Raw genomic sequence first — 19,486 nt, 5'->3', positions numbered from 1 at the left:
AAAAATTATAGTTAAAAATCAAGAAATATAAGATGTCATAGTAGAGACTAAGAGAATTTTCTAGTAGAATGTATGTGTGTATGTCATTTCATACGTATGGTGTATGGCCATTTTTTTGGTAATGAAGAATTTATAGAGCATATCTGTGATTTTGTTGGCTATGTGTGACATACCTTGATTGTTTTATTCACAGAAAATTCAAATATAAAAGTAGATCTGAATAACATATTTAGAAGATAATTTTCTCTCTTTCTCCCATATCTTTCATCTCCATCTCCACATAACAATATTGAAAATATGGATAAGAAACTGTTTCACAATTATATTTGTCCTCCACAGCTTTCATAGATTTCTCCTTGTAGTCTCCTAGTTCTGAGACTTAGCTGTATTGGCCACACCTACCCCAGGAATCCACAAGAACAGATTAGCAGGCTAGAGGAAGATGCTTGCTGGCTTTATGCAGACATCTCCCAGAAATTTCCTTTTCCTTTTCCCAGGAGTTTTGCCCTGACCTTGTGGACTGAAGGAAGGCATGACTTTGACAAGTTCATAGCAACTCATCTTGTTCTGCAATTGCATAGAGTACAAGGAAAGGCTCCTTGGAGCAGTGCCAAAGTAGTTGTAGCTCTAGGGTTAATCTAGAATTTCTGAAATCCATTCAGGCTGCAGACTATACATGATTTTAAAATTTCTTATTTTGTCTTCTCTCCTTCCCTTTCCCTTGAGAGGGTTTAAGTCCGATATTTTCCCTGGACCATGGAAGACTTAATTCCTCTTCTTAAATGGTTTATCTTTCTGTGTTTAAATATTTACTTTTTTCTCTTAAGCCACTATATGTGATAAAAGCTGCTCAACATCTGTGATTTTGTGTACTTTATTATTCAAATGTCGAGCAGCAATTAAGGAACTCCTGGGAAAGGAGAAAAATAGAGTTAAAATTTGTGGTATCTGGCCAGAATGCAATCTCTGGCTAGGAACTTCAGTTAAGTAAGAAAAAGTTAGTGACTCATTTTTACCACTTCCCAGGACAGAGAGAGTACTTTTACCTGGATTTCTAAAGCAAATGAGTCAAAAGTATGACTATGACTGGCTAAATAGGTGTGCTAACACTGAGGTGCCTAGTTTTTAAAGGAAAGCCTTTCCTCCAGAAGTGGAAGGGCTAAGAGGGTGGCTAGAAAGTCACATCTAAAATGGAGAGAGCAGCCCAGACCACTAACTGAAGGGCAAGCAAGAGTGAATGCCAATCCCGCCAGCCTGCAGCACGACCAACACAGCAAAGAGGAGTTAGATGTATAGCTTATCAAACACTATTACAGCTATAATTAGTATGTACATATACATGTATAAATGGCTATAATACATATATAATATAGCTATGTATATAAATGTTACATATATGTGTATACATATAGCTATATGTAGTATAGCTATAGCTATAATAGCTATAGAAAGAGCCAAAAGTCTTTTACAAAGATAAAAATGTCTCAAGAATAAGTGATCACTATGTGAGCTCATTTGTATCATCACGCATATTACATTCTCAGAAAAAATGAGGTTATTCCATTCATATTTCAAAAGCTAACCTCATAAATAGGTTGGTTACTCTCATCAATGACATATCACTGATTCATCAATGATACATCACAGATGAGAAGGTCCCAATTAAAAGATTCAATAAAGATTTTTCCTTTTCTGTTAAAAAACTGACAAGTTTGTCTCATCTTCAATTATGCAAACAGTTGTTCTCTATATTTTAATCCATTTTCCCTATAAAATTCCAGAAGCAGGCTCTGAAATTTTCAGATATGTGTGTGTGTAAAAGTTGAAACTGAAAAAACTGTGTGTATAAAGGTTGAAACTGAAAAATCTTTACCTCAAAAACATCTAGTCCAAAATACTCTGTTGACAGCCAGAAATACATACCTCAATAAGACATGCATGCATGTTTCACAGAATCGGTGACCACATTCTGTCTGCTTCGGGTTACATAAAATGAGGTGACACTTTTCACACTTATATTTATCTTCCACAGGATTCACAAATTTTTCCTTGTATCCCCCTTGTTCTGGGACATAAATCGATATTCCAGCACCGCGATCAGGATTTGTCTTTTGTTGTCCAGTTTGCAATGGAGCAGGGGGGTCCATCTTTTTGCTGGAATCCATTTTAGAAGAGAAAAATTCTGCAGAAGAAAAAGAAAATTATACAATAAGTAAGTGAAGAATTAACATGAACACCAGAAAGAGGAATCCTCAAGGATATATGACACCTAAATTCATGGGTACTATAATCTCCATTCTACAGATGAAGAAATCAAATAGCATAGAGAGTGTTACTTGTCATGCCAGTAAGATTAAAAGGCAGGATTTGAACCCAGATCTCTCCAGATTACCAGACCAGCAATCTTTCTATTATACAATGTTAGCTATCAGGGGAAAAGCAGTGGAACTGAAGGTAAAAGACCTGAATTTGAGTTTTGATTCCTTCACTATTCAGATGTATAACACCAGATAAATCATTCAATCTTGTAATCTGTTATCTAAAAACTGATGATATGATCAAATTTTAAAAACCAATTATTAAATACCTGTTATGTGCAAAGGCCATGTGCTGGATGATTCTTCCCCTCAAAAGACTTCTAATAAGGAATAATGGATGTATATAAAAATAACTAGAATATAATTAAACACATAAGAACAGATTTATGTATAGAGTTCTAAGTGGCAGCTAAGTGGCAGAGCAGAGAGTTCCTGGTCAGTAGTCAGGAGGACCTGAGTTCAAATCTAGCCTCAGACACTTAGTAGCTATCTATGGAACCCTGGATGAGACACTTAGCTCTATTTGCCTCAGTTTCTTTGTCTGTAAAATGAACTGGAGAAGGAAATGGAAAACTACCCTTTTGTCGAATATTTTTGCCAATAAAACCCTAACTAGGCTCACAGAGAGTCAGACATAACTGAAACTCAACAACAACAAATAACCTATGTCTCTGACAAAGGACTCATTTCTAAAATATACAGAGAATTGAGTCAAATTTATAAGAATACAAGTCATTCCCCAATTGATAAATGGTCAAAGGATATGAACAGGCAGTTTTCAGAGAAAGAAATTAAAGCTATCTATAAGCACATGAAGAAATGCTCTAATTCACTATTGATTAGAGAAATGCAAATCAAAACAACTCTGAGGTACCACATCTCACCAGTCAGATTGGCTAAGATGACAAAACAGGAAAATAACAAATGCTAGAGAGGATGTGGGCAAATTGGAACACGAATGCATTGCTGGTGAAGTTGTGAACTGATCCAGCCTTTCTGGAGAGCAATCTGGAATTATGCCCAAAGGTCTATAAATACTTTCATACCCTTTGATCCAGCAATACCACTCCTAGGGTTATATCCCAAAGAGAACATAGAATTGGGAGAAAGACCCATATGTTCAAAAATGTTTATAGCAGCTCTTTTTGTGGTAGCAAAGAATTGGAAATTAAGGGGGTGCCCATCAATTGGGGAATGGCTGAACAAGTTGTGGTATATGCATGTTATGGAATACTATTGTGCTATAAGAAACGAAGAGCAGACAGTCTTCATATTTACCTGGAGAGGCTTAAAAGAACTGATGCTGAGTGAGAAGAGTAGAACTAGGAGAAATTTGTACACAATTACAGACACAACGTATGTGTGATGAGCAACTGTGATAGACTGGACTCTTCTCAGCAATGCAGTGATATGTCAATCCCAAAAGACTCATGATGGAGAGAAATATGTGCATCCAGAGAAAGAACTAGAAAGAACTGAGCTTATATCCAGGTGGAAGCAAAATACCTGATCTTTTTCCTTCTCTTATTTGGTTTTATGTCCTCTTTACCATTTCTCATTCCAGCTGATACAATCTGTCTTTATAACCTGACTAATGTATAATGTGAAAGTATTTACAGATCCTATACTTGACTATATGCCGCCATGGGGGGGAGGTGATGGAGGGGGACAAAATGTGAAACTCAAGGAACTGTAGAATTGAATCCTGTAAACTAAAAGGAAACAAACAAATTAATTTAAAAATAAAATAAAATAAATGTTTAACAAAAAACAACAACAAATAGAGTAGTGGGGGACATTGTAGATAATCTAAGTAAAATAATTCATTTGAGAGGTGAGGAAACTGAGGCTCCAGTTAAGTGGCTTGACCAAGTCACATAGAGAGTAGCCAAAAGGTCATTTGGAACTAGGTCCTTTCACTCCAAATCAAGCACTCTTCCCATTACAACACAGATGGGAAGATCAAACAGAAAGGGATAAGATTTAAGAAGAGAGAGAGATCACAAATATAAGAAGAGGATCAGCCAGATAGCAACTTGTTTCAAAAAGATATAGAGGTTTTGAAGGACTGCAAGCTGAAGCAATTTTACACTGCATTGAGAGAGGAATAATGTCCAGAACTAGAGAGGGCATTGTTCTTTTATGCCAGTCAGACCGTATTTGAAATATCAGTTTGGTCTTGGTCCCTACTATTTTAGTAAGTACATTCTGCAGCTAGAGGTTTCTGAAGGACCTTGAGGTCATGTCATATAAGGAGTGGATTAAGGAACTAGAAATGTTTAGCCAGGTGAAGAAAAGACTTAGGGAAGTCATGCTAATTATTTACAAGTATTTGAAAAGCTATTCCCTGGAAGAAGGATTAGATTTCTTTTGCTTGACCTCAGAGGGCAGAGGTAGGAATAATGGGAAAAGGATGCAGAGACAAATTTAGGCCTGACATAAGGAGAGATTTCCTGACAATCAGAATTATCCAAAATTGGAGTGGGCTGTCTAGAAAAGTGATTCTCCCTCCTCTAGATGTCTTCAAGCAAAGGATGTGGTGAAGAGGATTTTAAGCCATCTATGTGTTAGATAACTTTACATGGTCTTTGAGGTCCCTTCTGATTTTCTGATACTTGGGGACATCCCCAGGAAACTTTAAAAAAGAGCCACCCCAGGAGCATCACCAGTACTGTTTTGAAGGAAGTGAAAGACATACACAGAGGGTTGGAAGAAGTCCATTCCAGGTAGGGGAGATGGGGATATGCAAATGCAGAAGCAGAAGAGGGCAAGTTGAAATTGGTCAGTAGAAGAATATGTCCAGTAGAAGAATATGATGGGGAAGAACATGAAACAAGACTGGAAAGGGGGGTTAGAATCAGATTATGGAGGACTTTGAATGATAAGCTACAGAGCAGCTTGGATTTTATTTTGTAAACAATGAGGAACTATGGAAGCCTTGTGAGCAGCAGAATAATGTGTCCAAACCTGGGCATTATAAAGATTATTATGAAGATGGGAGGAAATGTCACTCAATCAATAAGCACTTCTTAAGTTCTGGCTCTGTGCTAGGCATTGTGCTAGGGGCTAGGGATATAAGGACATGAAATCATCCTTGCTCTCGAGTCGTTTAGTGCCTCGTCAGGGAACATAACATGCACACATAAAAGTATATATAATATATGCACAAAATAAATAAGGTAGTCTGGAGCCACGTTGCAAAGGTCTTTAAATGTTAAACTAAGGGATTTGATCCTGGAGGTAACAGAAAACCACTGGAGCCTATTGAGCAAGAGAGTAAGGTGGTCAGATCTGTGTTTTAGGAGTATCATTTTTGCAAATGTGTGGAAAATATTGGAAAAAGGAGAGCTATGAGGCAGAGAAATGAATTAGGAGTCTTGTAATAGTCTAGGTGAGAAGTAATGAAGGCCTGAATTAGGGTGATGATTATGTGTGTAGAGAGAAGGGGATGGAAGTGAAAGATGTTATGGCGGTAGAATCAGCAACTTAATTAGATATGTGAGGGGGAAAGGGGAAGAGAGACATAGAGACAGAGAGAGACAGAGATGAGAGGAGAGACAGAAGAGTTGAAGATGACTTCAAGGTCAAGATCTGAAGTGACTAGAAAGATGGTGGTGCCCTTGGCAGAAATAGGAGGGAAGTTAAAAAGAAGGGCAGGTTTAGGGGGAAAGAGAATTAAATTGTGTTTGGACTATGTCAAGTCTGAGATACCTATAGGACACCTAGTTTGAAATGTCTAATAAGAAGTGGTGGCACAAGATGAGAACTCCAAAGAGGAACTAGGACTGGATGTATATTTGGGAGCCATCCTCACAGAGATGCTAACTGAATTCATGTGAGACTTCAGAAGTAGGAGAGAACACGATCAGGACAAAGCCCTGTGATATGCAATGAGGATGCACAACATGGATGATTAATGAACAAAGGAGATTGAGAAGGAACAGTTAGACAGGTAGGAGCACGAAGAGAAAGAAAGAAGCACCTTGAAAATTTGGATAAGATGGAGAATCCAGAAGAAGAGGGAGGTAAATAGTATTATGTCTGTAGAGAGATTAATCAAGGATGAAGACTGAGAAAAGACCACCAGATTTAGAAATTAAGAGCTCAATGATAACTCTGGAGGGAGTCGTTTGAGTAACAAGGTAAGAAACAAGCTTGCAAAAGATTGAGGAGTGATAGGAGAGGAAGTGAAGCCAGGAGAGCAGAAAGCTTTTTCTAGGATTTTGACTATGAAAGGAAGGAGGGATATAGAATGACAACTTCAGGGAATAGTAAGGTCGAATAAAGGTTTCTGAAAGATGTTGAGATCTGGGCTTTTTTTTTTTTTTTTGGTAGTTAAGCAGGGAAGAAGCCAGTAGAAAGGGAAAGATTAAAGGTTAGAAAGGATGGTTGTGGGGGTAACCTGGTGAAAGAGAAAGGAAGGTACACAATCAAGGAGGGGGAAGGATAAAGGCCACTTCATTGGAAAATGGAATAAAGGAGAGAATGAAGGGATGATAAAGGGGTTTTGAGATGTAGGGAAGATAGAGCTCATGGCAAATAGCCTTTAAGTTCTTAGCAAAGTATAAAGTAAGGCCTTTGCTGAGAGGGTTGAGGGCGAGATTGTGTACAAAGTTTGAGGATATAATAAAAGGTTTCAAACAGATGTGGTGGAGAGTGTGACAGAGAATTAATTAGGAAGGAGTTAAAAGGATTGTTTTGGCACAATAAGGCCCCAGTTAATATGATATAATATAAATTTGTAGTGGACCTTACCCAACACTGGATAGTTGCATAATTTCTGTAGTTCAAAAGCATATAAGTATGAAGTAGGTAGTGAGAGTTACCCAGGGCTGTGCTTTTGTAAGCCCATGTAGGGTGACAGAACAAAGAAGCAGGGTATTTGAGAAAACAAGGTGATATAGTGAATGGAGTGCTGGGTCTGGAGTCAGAAAGACCTCAGTTCAAAATCAAGTTGCGTGACTATGAGTAAGTCACTTCAATTCTGTCTCAGTTTCCTCCACTGTAAAATGGAAAAAAAAATAATAATGCCTGCTTTCCCTCCCCCAAGTTGTGAGGATCAAATGAGATAATATTTATAAAGGGCTTAGCACAGGACTTGGCACATAGCGTGTGTTTGTTTCCTTCCACCCTCCCTCTCTTTCCTTCTTTCTCCTAATTATTTCCTCCTTTCAAGAAGGTTATGAACATGAGAGGAGGGAAGGGTCAGAGGGTACCTTTCATCTGGTGTTGACACCTTCTTGCTCTCAGGAGAGCCTTTGAAGAAAGAGTATCATGTTTTCTGAAATCCACCCTAAGGGCTGAGGCCTCAGACCAGTGTTCCCCACCTTTTCCTCTTTTAGCCCTCACTAAGAGTGATGATGTAAAAATTTCAATGCCTTACTTCAGCAAACAAGGTCATCCCCTCACCAAGTCACTAGGGCAGAAATGGGTAGGTGTGGGTACTTGAAGAAATATCAACATATATGTTGATGGCCCCTTAGTATATAAGTGTAGAGAGGAAAACTACAAACAGGTACTAAACTCCTTGAAAAAGAAGGGAGAATGACTGGGGGAAGGGAGGAGTCAGTAGATGGCCACCCAAGATCTAGATTGGGCAAAATCTTTAGATATAGTGAACCTCAGAGGAGAGGTTGCTGAGTAACAGCAACAGAGGAAGGGTCTGCAAGTGGTAGTGGGGAGCAAGGAGCACACCAACTTTTCCTCCAACAAGAGGCATGAAAAAGGAAAGGTTGGCCAGAGAAGCATTGTCCTTTGGGGACAGTCAGGCCTTCCTGAGTGTCAGAAGATAGAGGAAGTATGGGAAGGAACTAGAGACAGGGGGTAAGTGTAAGGCCATTTACAACTGCTCAGGCAAAACTATAACTGCAGTGGGATTAAAAAGGAGAAGAGATATTGTGGAAATAGACTCAAACAGGGGTTGCTAATAGATTAACTGTAGGGGATAGAGAAGAGTCATTTTAAGCCTGAATGACCTGTAGGAGGGAACTACAATCAGTAGTCTGTGAGTCAACAAACATTTATTAAACTACTAAGTGCCAAGCACTGTGTTAAATGCTTGGGATTAAAAAAAAAGGCAAAAGACAGCCTTTGCCCTTGAGGAGAACTCCTCAATCTAATGAGATACAAGCAAAAAAAAAAAGTTACAAATAAGCAATAGAAAGGAAAAAATAGTAAATAAAAGAGGTAAGTCACTAGAATTAAGAGGGGTTGGGAAAGGTTTCCTTAAGATAATGGGATTTTAGTTAGGCCTTAAAAGAAGTCAGGGAAATAAGGAGGCAGAGATAAGGAGGGAGAGCATTCCAGGTACCAGACAGCCAGAGGAAATGCCTGGAGCTGACAGAAGGTGTGTCTTGTTAATTAACAGAAATAGTATAGTTAAAAGTACGGTAGTGTCAGTTAAAAGGGTAAATAGATTTTTGGAGGGGAAAGATGAGTTCAGTTTGAGAGATGATGATAAAAGTCATCAACCTCTTCCAGAATGCCATAAGTCATCTAATATATGGTTATATAAACAGTGGGATTATTCAACATACTGTACTGGATATATGGACTGCCAATTCATTTTAGTGCCACAATGGATTATGAAGAGATAATACAGAAGACCATAAGAAGAGATAACTTTTGATTAGTCAGGCAAGTGTAGGGAAGCCATGGCACGAATAGTTTAACACCATTTATACAGAAATCATATAATGCAGTAGATTTATCTTTTAAAATTTATATTTCCCTTAAACTAATGTTCAAATCAATTTTCAGTCTCATAAACTTGAGTGATCCCTCGTAGCACTTTTGGTACAACACTGATGAAAGTTGCCCAGGATGAACAGGCATGGATGGCTTGCAATTTGTACTGTTGAAGATAATGCTGAAATTGAAGGAATCACAAGTCAGATATTTAAGTAAGAAGATGCTATATTGGCAGGACTGCAAGGATGTGGGATAAAAATTTGTTAATGGGAACAATAAAAATGGCCTATATGCATATCATGTACTATAAGATGAGGCAAAACAATGTACAAAGTGTGTGTATACATCTAAACAGCATTGCTAGAGGTGCAATAGTGGCTAAGGTCCTTAGCAGGGGAGAATTAACAAATTCATTATTTATAAGTCTTATTTGTATTTAATTAGTTTAAGACAGACCTTGGATAATTAAGAAAAAACAATAACTGACCCCATGTCCCTGCCTGAAAATTAAAGATGTAAAATTCACACACCATAGAAATTTAAAAACAGCATTTAATTATCAACATGTTGATTGGCACTAATGACCAATGAAGATAGAAAAATTTATTATAATCAAATAATTAGAGGTGACAATACATATAAATATCTTTACATGGATAAAAGCGTAAATTGTTCATTCCTACTACAAGCTAAGAGGATCACAGATTTTGCTGGAATTTGAGAGACCTCCTAGCCTAATCTCCATGGATCCTCAGGAAGAAATAATCTTTGCAATGTCCCTGAAAAAAAATCAATCAATAAGCCTTTATTTAGCAGTTACTATATGCCAGGTTGAATATGGGATAGCAAGACAAAACTGAAACAGGCCCTCTCAAATGAGACAACCTATAAATATGTGTAACTCTTTTGGGGGTAGGACACTAACAACTGCGGGGAATCAGGAAAGGATTCATGTAGTAGGTGTCACTTGAACAGAAAGGAAACAATGGGGTTTTAAATGATGAAACAGAGAAATGAATGCCTGGCATGAGGAATAGTCAGTGCAAAGTTGCAGGAATAGAAAAATATCTGCAAGGTGAAAGAAGATCAATTTGGTTAAATTGTAGTATATGGGAAGGAGAATAATGTATAAGGCTAGAAAGGGAGGTTGGAATCAGATTCTGAAACACTTTAAAAGAAAAGCTTTTATTTGTTACAAGAAGTAATAGGAAGCCATTGGAGTTTAATGAATAGGGAAATGACTTGGTCATACCTGCTTTTTAGGAAAATCATTTTGGCATCTACATGGAGGATAGATGGGAGAAAGGAGAGAGCTGTGGTCAGGAGAACAATCAGAGGGTTATTGTAGGCAACGTGAGAAGGGCCTGAACTAAGGTGGTGGCTATGTGAGCACAGAAAAGTGAAAAGACACGGGACTTACTGTGGTGGTAGAAATTTCCAAAGGAGTTCAGTCTCTGACTCATAGTATTCCTCTCTATCCCGACGCCTACCCTTACACTAGACACCTTCAACACACATAGTGATGTTCCCTCAAACACCTTCACCTCCTGATTCCTCAATCTTCTCAGCTCTCATGACCTATTTCTCTATTCTACCTCAGGCACACCCTAGATCTTGCCATCACTCACAAGTGTTTAACTTCAACCATCAAAAGGTCTAAAATCTCTTTATCACAGACCATGACCTCCTATCATTCCATCTCTCCCTATCCATCATCCTTCCTAAACTTATTTTTTGTCCTCACTAGGCTCTCTGGACCCTCCATCCTTGAGTACTCTTCCAGACGATCATCCTTGATCTGATTTAACTTTCTTCTCTTCCCAATGTCAACCTCATAGTGAATCAGTTCAAATCTATATTGCCTTCTACTCTCAAATTCCTTGCTCCCCACCCTATCAACACTCACACCTTGCCAAACCCCAATCATGGACTATTTTCACCAGCTATCTCCTCTACTCCTACTCCTATTGCTGAACAAAAGCCGAGAGAAATCATGTGATTAAACCAAACAGGTCCACTTCAAAATTATGGTATCTAATCTCAGCTGGGCCCCCACTACAAAAAATATCATTTGTACTCCTCACTCACAGCTTCTCTATGATACTCTCCATAGAGGTTGCTCCAGTTTCCCCCCCCCCTCCTATTTAATTTTCTCCCTACTCTCTCTTAGCTGAGAGCATACCTCATATTTTACTCAGAAAATTGAAACCATTTGCCATCAACTCCTCTATATTTCAAAATTCCTAGCATCATCCCTCAGTTTTAGTCCAGTGTCTAATGGAGAGGTGACCCTTCTCCTCAAACGGTTAATGCATATGCACATACATCCTTGATCCCATCCCAGCACTGAACATAGTGTCTGGCACAGAGTGGGATAAGTGTTTATGGTCCCCTCTCCCATTCTCACTATTACCATCACTCACTCTCTAATCTCTAATTTCTACCTACTTGATTCCTCCTCTGCTTCCTACAAACATTCCCACCCCCTCAAGATATCATCCTGTCTCTCCTCTCATTTAAACAGCCAAATTCCTTGAAAAAGCTGTCCATTCTTATTTCCTTCATTTCTCTCCTGATTCTTAATTGCCAAATCTGATGACTTTTCCTTAATCTCCATTCTTCTAGACTTCCCTTGCATTTGACACTATTGACCATCTTCTCCCTATAGAATAATCTCTATTCACTGAATTTTCATGACACTGCCCTCTCTCAGTTCTCCTATCTGCGTGTTGTTTTTTTCTGTCTCTTTTACTGGTTCACCATTTATATCACACCATCTAGCAATGGTCATCCCTCCAGGCTCTGTCCTAGGCACCACCATCTTTCCAGTCACTGAAGTTCACAACCATAGAATTTATCCCTGAGGAGCTAGGTAGGATAGCAAATATAAGGTTTTCCTTAATAGAAAAATGATAGGGACAATAGTAGAAACTACAGGGTTGATACAAGGATCAAATGCTACAGTATATAAAAAGTGCTTTGCAAACCTTAAACTTTTGCTATATAAATGCCAGCTATTACTATCATTAATGATCCTTGATTCTTCACTTTGCCTCACCCTGCATATGTAATTTGTTTCAAATCTCATCATTTCTACCTCTACAATATTTCTTGCAAGTGTCAATATGTAGAAAGTAGAAATAAACCAATCAATACTTTCCTTGCTGTATTAAGGAAGACTTCCTGTAACAAGAGAATCAAGAACTGTCTTAAACAATTGGAAAGAGAGAATCTAGCAAAGGTGGTCAGAGGTGTTAAATGGAATTTCTTAGGAAAGTGAATGTCTCATAGTTTAAAATGTTCTGGACCTGGAGTCAGGAAATGTAGTTTCAAAGCCTAGTTCTGATACTTGCTAGCTAGTTGTATTATCACAAGCAAATCACAACCTCCATCTTTAAAATAAAGAAAACAAAATGTATGCTACCTATCTTAAAGCACCATTGTTCTAAAGAAAATATTTAGTACAATGCTTGGCACATGCAAAATAAGTGCTTAATAAAAGCTTGCTGATTGATCATAAACCACAAATGTTATACAGGGGTGTCCTGTGGCTTTGAGGCCATGTGAGGCCACAAACCATTTGGATTCAGTAAAAGGGCTGCACCTGAAGACCTAGAGGGCTATATGTGGCCTCAAAGCCACAGATTCCCCACGCTTTTGTTATGGAGATATGAACTATTTTTATTAATGTAATTTAATGTTTCCCATTTCTAAAGGAATAGACAAAGCTTCATTTTAATCAAATGTAAGCATCTGACTTCTTTATTTAAAATTTCAGTTAAAATTTTAGCATATTCATTTTCCTACATAGTGCTTAGTAATCTATGGCTATTTAGAATATATCATTTGATGAGAAAGGCGTGTTGGATAATAAAGAACAAAATTCTAGCCATTGATGCAGACTTGACATTGTGTAGTGGGAAGAAACATGGATTGGGAATGAAGAGACCCAGGTTCCAGTACTGATTCTGCCACACTATCTGTGTGACCTTGGACAAGTTATGACCCTTCTACTGGTCTTGGTTTTCTCATCTCTATAATAAGAAAGGATGGACTGGATGAACTGTAAGGGCCCTTCAGGATCTAAAAGTTGTATGATTCTACCAGCTTGGCATCAAGTTAATTACTAGTAATGAATGCTCCCTCAAATCACTTTTGGAAATAGGTGAGACACAAATAACAATCTGGCTCCAGTCTACTTTTTCAGGCTTACTGATGCAATATTTGCCTTCACAAACTCCATTCTAGCCAAATGACATTCGGCTTCCAGTCTCTCTGCCTTTGAAAAGGCTGTTCCTCATGTCTGGAATGCCCTCCTTTCCCTTTCTATCATGAAGGCTAGCTATTAATAAAAGGAGGGGCTGCAGATAGAGCCCATACTGATGAGATCATGGCCCATTTGTAGAAATAAGCATTCATTATGCAAATGTGGCACCCTTATTCTTGCAAAGGTTAGGACACTAGAGATGGAGCCCTTCTGCTTCAGCCAGAAGTCATATCAGCTTCTGATTCCTTGACTCCCCTGAGAAATTTGCTTTAAGCTGGGAACTTTGTGGAAGTGAGTTGATGGGACTCATAGACCAGCTGAAGCCTGTGAAGATGAAGAAGCAATGGAAGAGAGAGGGAGGGAGGAGAGAGAGATATATAGAGAGAGATAGAGAGAGACAGAGACAGAGAGACACAGAGAGACAGAGACAGACAGAGAGACAGAGACATACAGAGAGACAGAGAGACAGAGACTCAGAGACAGAGAAAGACAGAGAGAGACAGAGAGAGGAGGTCACCAGTACCTAACCATGGGGGCAAGACGCATGTCTAGGCAGATGCTGCTTTATTGAATCTATCCAGAGGGCAGATTCAAAACCATGACTCCTACCTTTCTCTTGTTTCCTTTTGCCTCCCTATCCTTCCTGGGAATATATGTATTTATTCTCAAAACTTATCTCTATTTCCTAAAGTTTTATTTATATTATTACTTACTTTGTCTTTTAAGCCACTTTGAAATGATAAACGTGGTTAATAATTGCATTGCTAACCTACATGTATCACGACACAAATACACAAAGAGAGACAATAAGGGGACACCAAGGAAGGGAGATAGATTTTACAACTGGAATATATTTTGTCACAGAAATTTTTGGGATAAGGGTTCAGAAGTGAAGACAAAGAACTTCTGATTAACTTTTTATAACCTCCCGGAACAAGGAAAGAAGACTTAATTAGGAACCTTTCTCTTTAGGCAACAAATAAGCATTTTGTCGGGGGGGGGGGGGAAGAGGGGGGAGCCTACAACTACTTTGTTTGAACAGAAGATAGGGCATTGGCCACTTTCTCCCCATTATTTTCCAAGGCCTGATTTGAAAGGAAAATCACGTTCAGTCTGGAGGAGCTGAGGGAATGGCTGGAGGGAAAGCCAAGGGAGAGAGGAGGAGTAAGTGGGGAGAAATAGCTTTATCTATATAACAGTGGTAGCCATAGTGAGTGACAACCCCGATTACCAGCAGAGCCAAGCAGCACACCATCACCCCAACTCAGCTAGACAACCAAAGGAAACCAGGTACTATGAGAACAAATAAAATACACAGTTCTTTACCCCATGGTAGTCATAGGGGACGACAGTTTCCCTGTTCGGTGAGAAATGAATCTATTCTAATGCCATGTTAGTAACAAGTGATCAGTTTTCCCCAGGTTCATTAATGGCCACATGAAGAGATTAGCTAGAAAGTACCCTATGACATATTTGGCAAATATGAGATGGATGCATGATCATCTTTGTAGACTAGCCATAAGAGAGTCTTTTCATAACTCCACGATGAGATCTCCCTTCACAATTTATCACTCTTTATTCCTGACCTAAGTTTTTAGCTAGGTAGAAATCCTTAAAGGAAGGGGGAGAAAGGAGAAGGGGAAAAGGTCACATGATAATTAGGAGCATTTTAAGAGTATTTCTTCTGAGCAGTAAAGTACTTCATATGTTGCATGGCAGCTGATTAGATATCCTGCTATCATTTGCCCCAAACCAACAAAGCTGTGTTGCCTTGATGGTGGCTGAGTTCCAAGGCTTCATTGCCTGGGAAATGTATATTGCCTTTTAATGTTTTTAGAATACCTCATGGGTAATGCTGATGAAAAGAATCTGGCACACTTGAAGCCAAAATAGAAATTAATTCTCACCCAATCACAAAATCATTTTAAGAGGCAATATTCCACTCATACAAGAAAGCAAATGAACAGATAACTTTCAAATAGACATATATTCCTCATAAAAATAATCTTCCAAGGATACTTTGCTAAGTAATAAGAATGTCCAAAGCTTAAATAGAAGCCAATAATAAAACATGTCTTTTGGCTGACTACAACAGAGGACCTAACTTGTTCAAATAAAGGCAAACCCTAGAAAAGTGAAAAGTCACCAGGGTAGGCAAATATATATATAAAAGAGGAGAAAAGAAGTATTATTTGAGTTTCATCAAGAATCCTAAAAATCATCTTACTGAAAGATTTTTATCTTTGCATTTACTATATTAGGAAAGAAGACTGTAGAGAAAAAGTACCCTAAAATCCTAAAACTTAAAACACTTTAAGGTGAATTCAACAAACGTTTATTTTCTGATTCTAATCTCTAGCTAAATTCTAGGTTGAGATAAATTACAAAACTACTTCACCTTGAGAACAGGGAAAAAACATGTATAAAATATGAAATGTCCAATAGATAACTAATTTGGATCCCAAGAAAAACATTTCTCCCTTTTCTTTTGAGGTATATCTATTACTTTAGCTATTTTGCAATAGATCTCTTTAGTATACTCCTGAACTTATTCTTTCAACAATCTATTGGTAAGAACAGATACCACCACAACAGTACTACTGTGATGCTACCAAATGACAGAGAAATGAGCCTGGGTTCTCTAAGGCTGTACCTATGGCGTGGAAGCTTTGGTAAGTTCCACCAAGCTAAAAGGGTTTTGAGTACAGTCCAAGCTGAATACACTGAAGACAGGTTTAGCTAAGTACAAAGAAGTTCAGCGTCTGTAGACTAGCTACCTGGTGATGAGGCAAAGCACAAAACAAAGGAAAACATAAAATGTCTCCCAATCCTATGCAGGTCTCGTGTTTCTTTACTGACGGCCTCAGACACTTAACACAAAGTTAGCCATGTGACCTTGGGCAAGTCACTTAACCCCGACTGCCCTGCCTTCCCCCTCCAAAAAGCAAAATCTAAAATAAAATAAAATAAAGGAAGAGAAATTGGTACACCAAAGCAACAAGAAATAGCATTTAATTGGACATTGGTCATCTTTTGCTGCCATATCTATATATCATGATTTTTTTTTTTCAGAAAGAAAGTTGCAAGGTACTAGACATGGCAAGTACCAAAAAATGTTTTAGAAGACTAGACACTAAGACATCAATATGAAAAAGTAGTCACAGAGTTCAGTAGTTTTTGATGTCTTCTGTTGTCAGTATCTTTTTGTCCATTTCATATTCTAGGGGTATCAATAGCTTGTTTTGAATCCTTCAGGCTCAAGCAAGGGGTGGTTAGGTGATGCAGTAGACAGAGCACCAGGATTAGAGTCAGGAAGATCTGAGTTCAAATTTGACCTCAAGACACTTACTAGCTGTTTGACCTTGGGCAAGTCACTTAACCCTGTTTGCTTCAATTCCTCATCTGTAAAATGGGCCAGAGAAGGAAATGGCAAAACACCAGTATCTTTGTGAAGAAAATCCCAAGTGGATGATCAAGGGTTGGAAATGACTGAAACAATTGAACAACCATAAAGGTATAGTCTTAAATTTTTTTGTTGCTTGCCATGCCCATGCCCAGTACTTTCTCATAAAGAATGTACTATATACATCTTTAAAGTATTCTTGTTGAAAATGAGGACAAAAGATCATCTGCAAATTATTTTCCATAGCAGAACACATTTCATATTCACTTGATTGACTAAAAAGTATATATATTAAAAAAAACAGTTCATGAAACAGTAGGATAACTTAATAAATGTTTAGATTTTAAAAACTGGCTTATACAGAAACAAGGGGGCTCTCCTAAATCTGATCCTCCAACAGGGTGTTTCCAATCATATAGTATCATCATACAAGATTCCTTGACAGGTATATAACAAGAGATAACTTTATTCAATGATCCTGTTTGTGTAGTAATATTAAAGAAACATTAAACAATTGTACATTCATTAAGGTGTTAACTCTTATCATGGAGACTATTTAGTGCATGAGACACATGGAAGAGTGATTCCTTATGTATGATGGTATCTTCCAGATGCTTCGATTAGCTGACAATATTGATACAAGGCATTATAGAGATTCTTTAATAAGATCCACAGCCATTCAAAATAATTTGATCAATACAGGAATTGACAGAGGAAAAACCAAATGAATAAAGAATGTTTTTGTCCAAATATTTTAGGTATGTAAGGTATGCAGGTAAATGGATAGCCCATTGAACTGGTTAATCAATACATCTATCTTAGACAAATATCTTTCTTTCTAATTTCCCTATTACTGTGGAGGGTACCACTATCTTCATAAGCACCCAGGCTTACAACTTGGATATCATTTTCAAATCCTCATTCTCACTCCAGCTACCCCATCTAATCCCTTGTCAAGTTCTGTTGATCCTACCTTTCTCTTTCTCTGAACATGTCTTGTATTCTCTCCTCTGACACTGCCACCACCTTGGTCCAGGACTTCTTCACCTCATAACTGGGCTACTGCAATAGCCTTTTGGTCAATCTCCTGCCTCAAGTTTCTCTGTACTCTAGTCCATCCTTACTCAGATGTCAAATTAATGTTCTTAAAGTGCAGGTCTGATCTGAACATATCACCCCACTATTCAAACAACTCCCTATTGCCTCCAGGATCAAATAAAAAATCCTCTTTTCTCAATCCTCAACCTTTTGACTTCTCTCCAACTTCTGGTTCTGTACATCATTCTCTTTTCCTTGGTACTCTCTTCACTCTAAGTTTTCATGACACTGTTGTGCCCTGATTCTCCACTTACCTGTCTGATCACTCATTTGTCTCACTAACCATGAAGCTTCTCCCAAGGCTCTGTCCTGGGCCCTCTTCTCTTTTCTCTTTATACTGCTTCACTTAGTGATCTCATTGGCTCCCATATTTTCAATTCTCTTTTTTATGCCAATGACTCTAAGATCTACTAGGTGACTCTAACCTCTCTAGTGACTTCTAGTCTCTCAATTCCAACTGCCCATTGGATATCTAGAACTGGAGGTCCTGTAATATCTAAACTCAACATGTAATATCTAAATTCAATATATCTAAACTCAACATGTTTAACAAACCGAACTCATTATCTTTCTTCTTTCCCCAACCCTCCCCTTTTCCTAACTTCCCTATGACTGTATAAAGTACCACCAACCTCGCAGTTGTCAGGCTCACAATTTAGCTGTCATCCTCTCTTACCTCCTATATGCAAGTGCTGTTGATTCTACCTTTTTAACATCTCTGCTATATGCCCCCTTCCTTCCTCAGACATTTCCACCACCCCAGGATAGGCCCTAATCACCTTTCACCTGGACCACTGCAGTAGCCTTTGGTTGCTCTCCTTGCTTCAAGTCACTCCTTTCTGCAGTCTGTCTTTCACTAGGCTCCCAAATTAACCTTTAAAGTGCAGGTCAGACCATATCACACCTCTCTTCTCCCTTTCAATAAATTCCATTGACTCCCTGTTACTTCCAGGATCAAAAAGAGAATCCTTGGTTTGTCATTTAAAGCCCTCTATAACGTGATCCTTTCCTACCTTTCTAGTATTCTTACACCGTACTTCCCTCCACTGTGACCAGTGACACTGGCCCCTTTGCTGTTTCTTGGACAAAATACTCCATCTCCAGACTGGCATTTTTACTGGCTGTCTCTCATTCCTAGAATTTTCTCCCTCCTCATCTGTATCTTCTGACTTCCTTCAAGTCCCAACTAAAATCATATCTTCTATAAGAAGCCTTTCTCAATGCCTCCTAAAGTTAGTGGCCTTCCTTCTACCGACTGTCTCCAATTTATCCTGTTTATAACTTGTTTGTATGTAGTTGTTTGCATGGTGTCTCCCCTATTAAATTGTGAGCTCTTGAGACTAGGATTTTTTTTTTTTGCCTTTGTTTATATCCTTGATGCTTAGCATAGAGTCTGGCACATAGTGGGTGCTTAATAAATGCTTTCTGACTTGCCACTGAAGCAGTTCTTCCTTAAAAATTCAATTAGGAAACAGAATACTTAAATAGGCCTTAAGTCTATCTTAGAAAAAGAAATTGAACAAGTCATCCACGAGTTCCCTAAGAGAAAATCCCTAGGGCTAGATGGATCCCCAATTCTACCTAATTTTTAAAGAACAATTAATTCCAACAGTATATAAACTATCTGGAAAAACAAGCAAAGAAAGAGTTCTACAAAATTCCATTTGTGATACTGAAGTGCCCACCAGAAATTATACACTAGAGCCCCCT

General features: G+C 38.3%; 1 protein-coding gene across 5 annotated transcripts in view; it reads right to left on the bottom strand.

Annotated features, from left to right (window-relative positions):
* Nucleotides 1-19,486, bottom strand: part of TRAF3 (TNF receptor associated factor 3) — a 170,558-nt gene that overhangs the window by 50,195 nt on the left and 100,877 nt on the right. For all 5 annotated transcript variants that reach the window (XM_069103753.1, XM_069103749.1, XM_069103750.1 and 2 more), the window contains one exon: nt 1,924-2,182. In XM_069103753.1, the coding sequence (XP_068959854.1) occupies nt 1,924-2,165 (242 nt within the window). In that variant the 5' untranslated portion in view covers nt 2,166-2,182. The remainder of the gene's footprint in view (nt 1-1,923; nt 2,183-19,486) is intronic.

The sequence above is a fragment of the Petaurus breviceps genome, unplaced genomic scaffold, assembly GCF_028583685.1.
Source record: "Petaurus breviceps papuanus isolate PSGF00001 unplaced genomic scaffold, PetGlider_PUasm1.0 64, whole genome shotgun sequence".
NCBI classification, from domain to species: Eukaryota; Metazoa; Chordata; class Mammalia; order Diprotodontia; family Petauridae; genus Petaurus; species Petaurus breviceps.
Note: the sequence above shows the minus strand (reverse complement) of the source record. Positions and strands in the feature narration are given on the sequence as shown.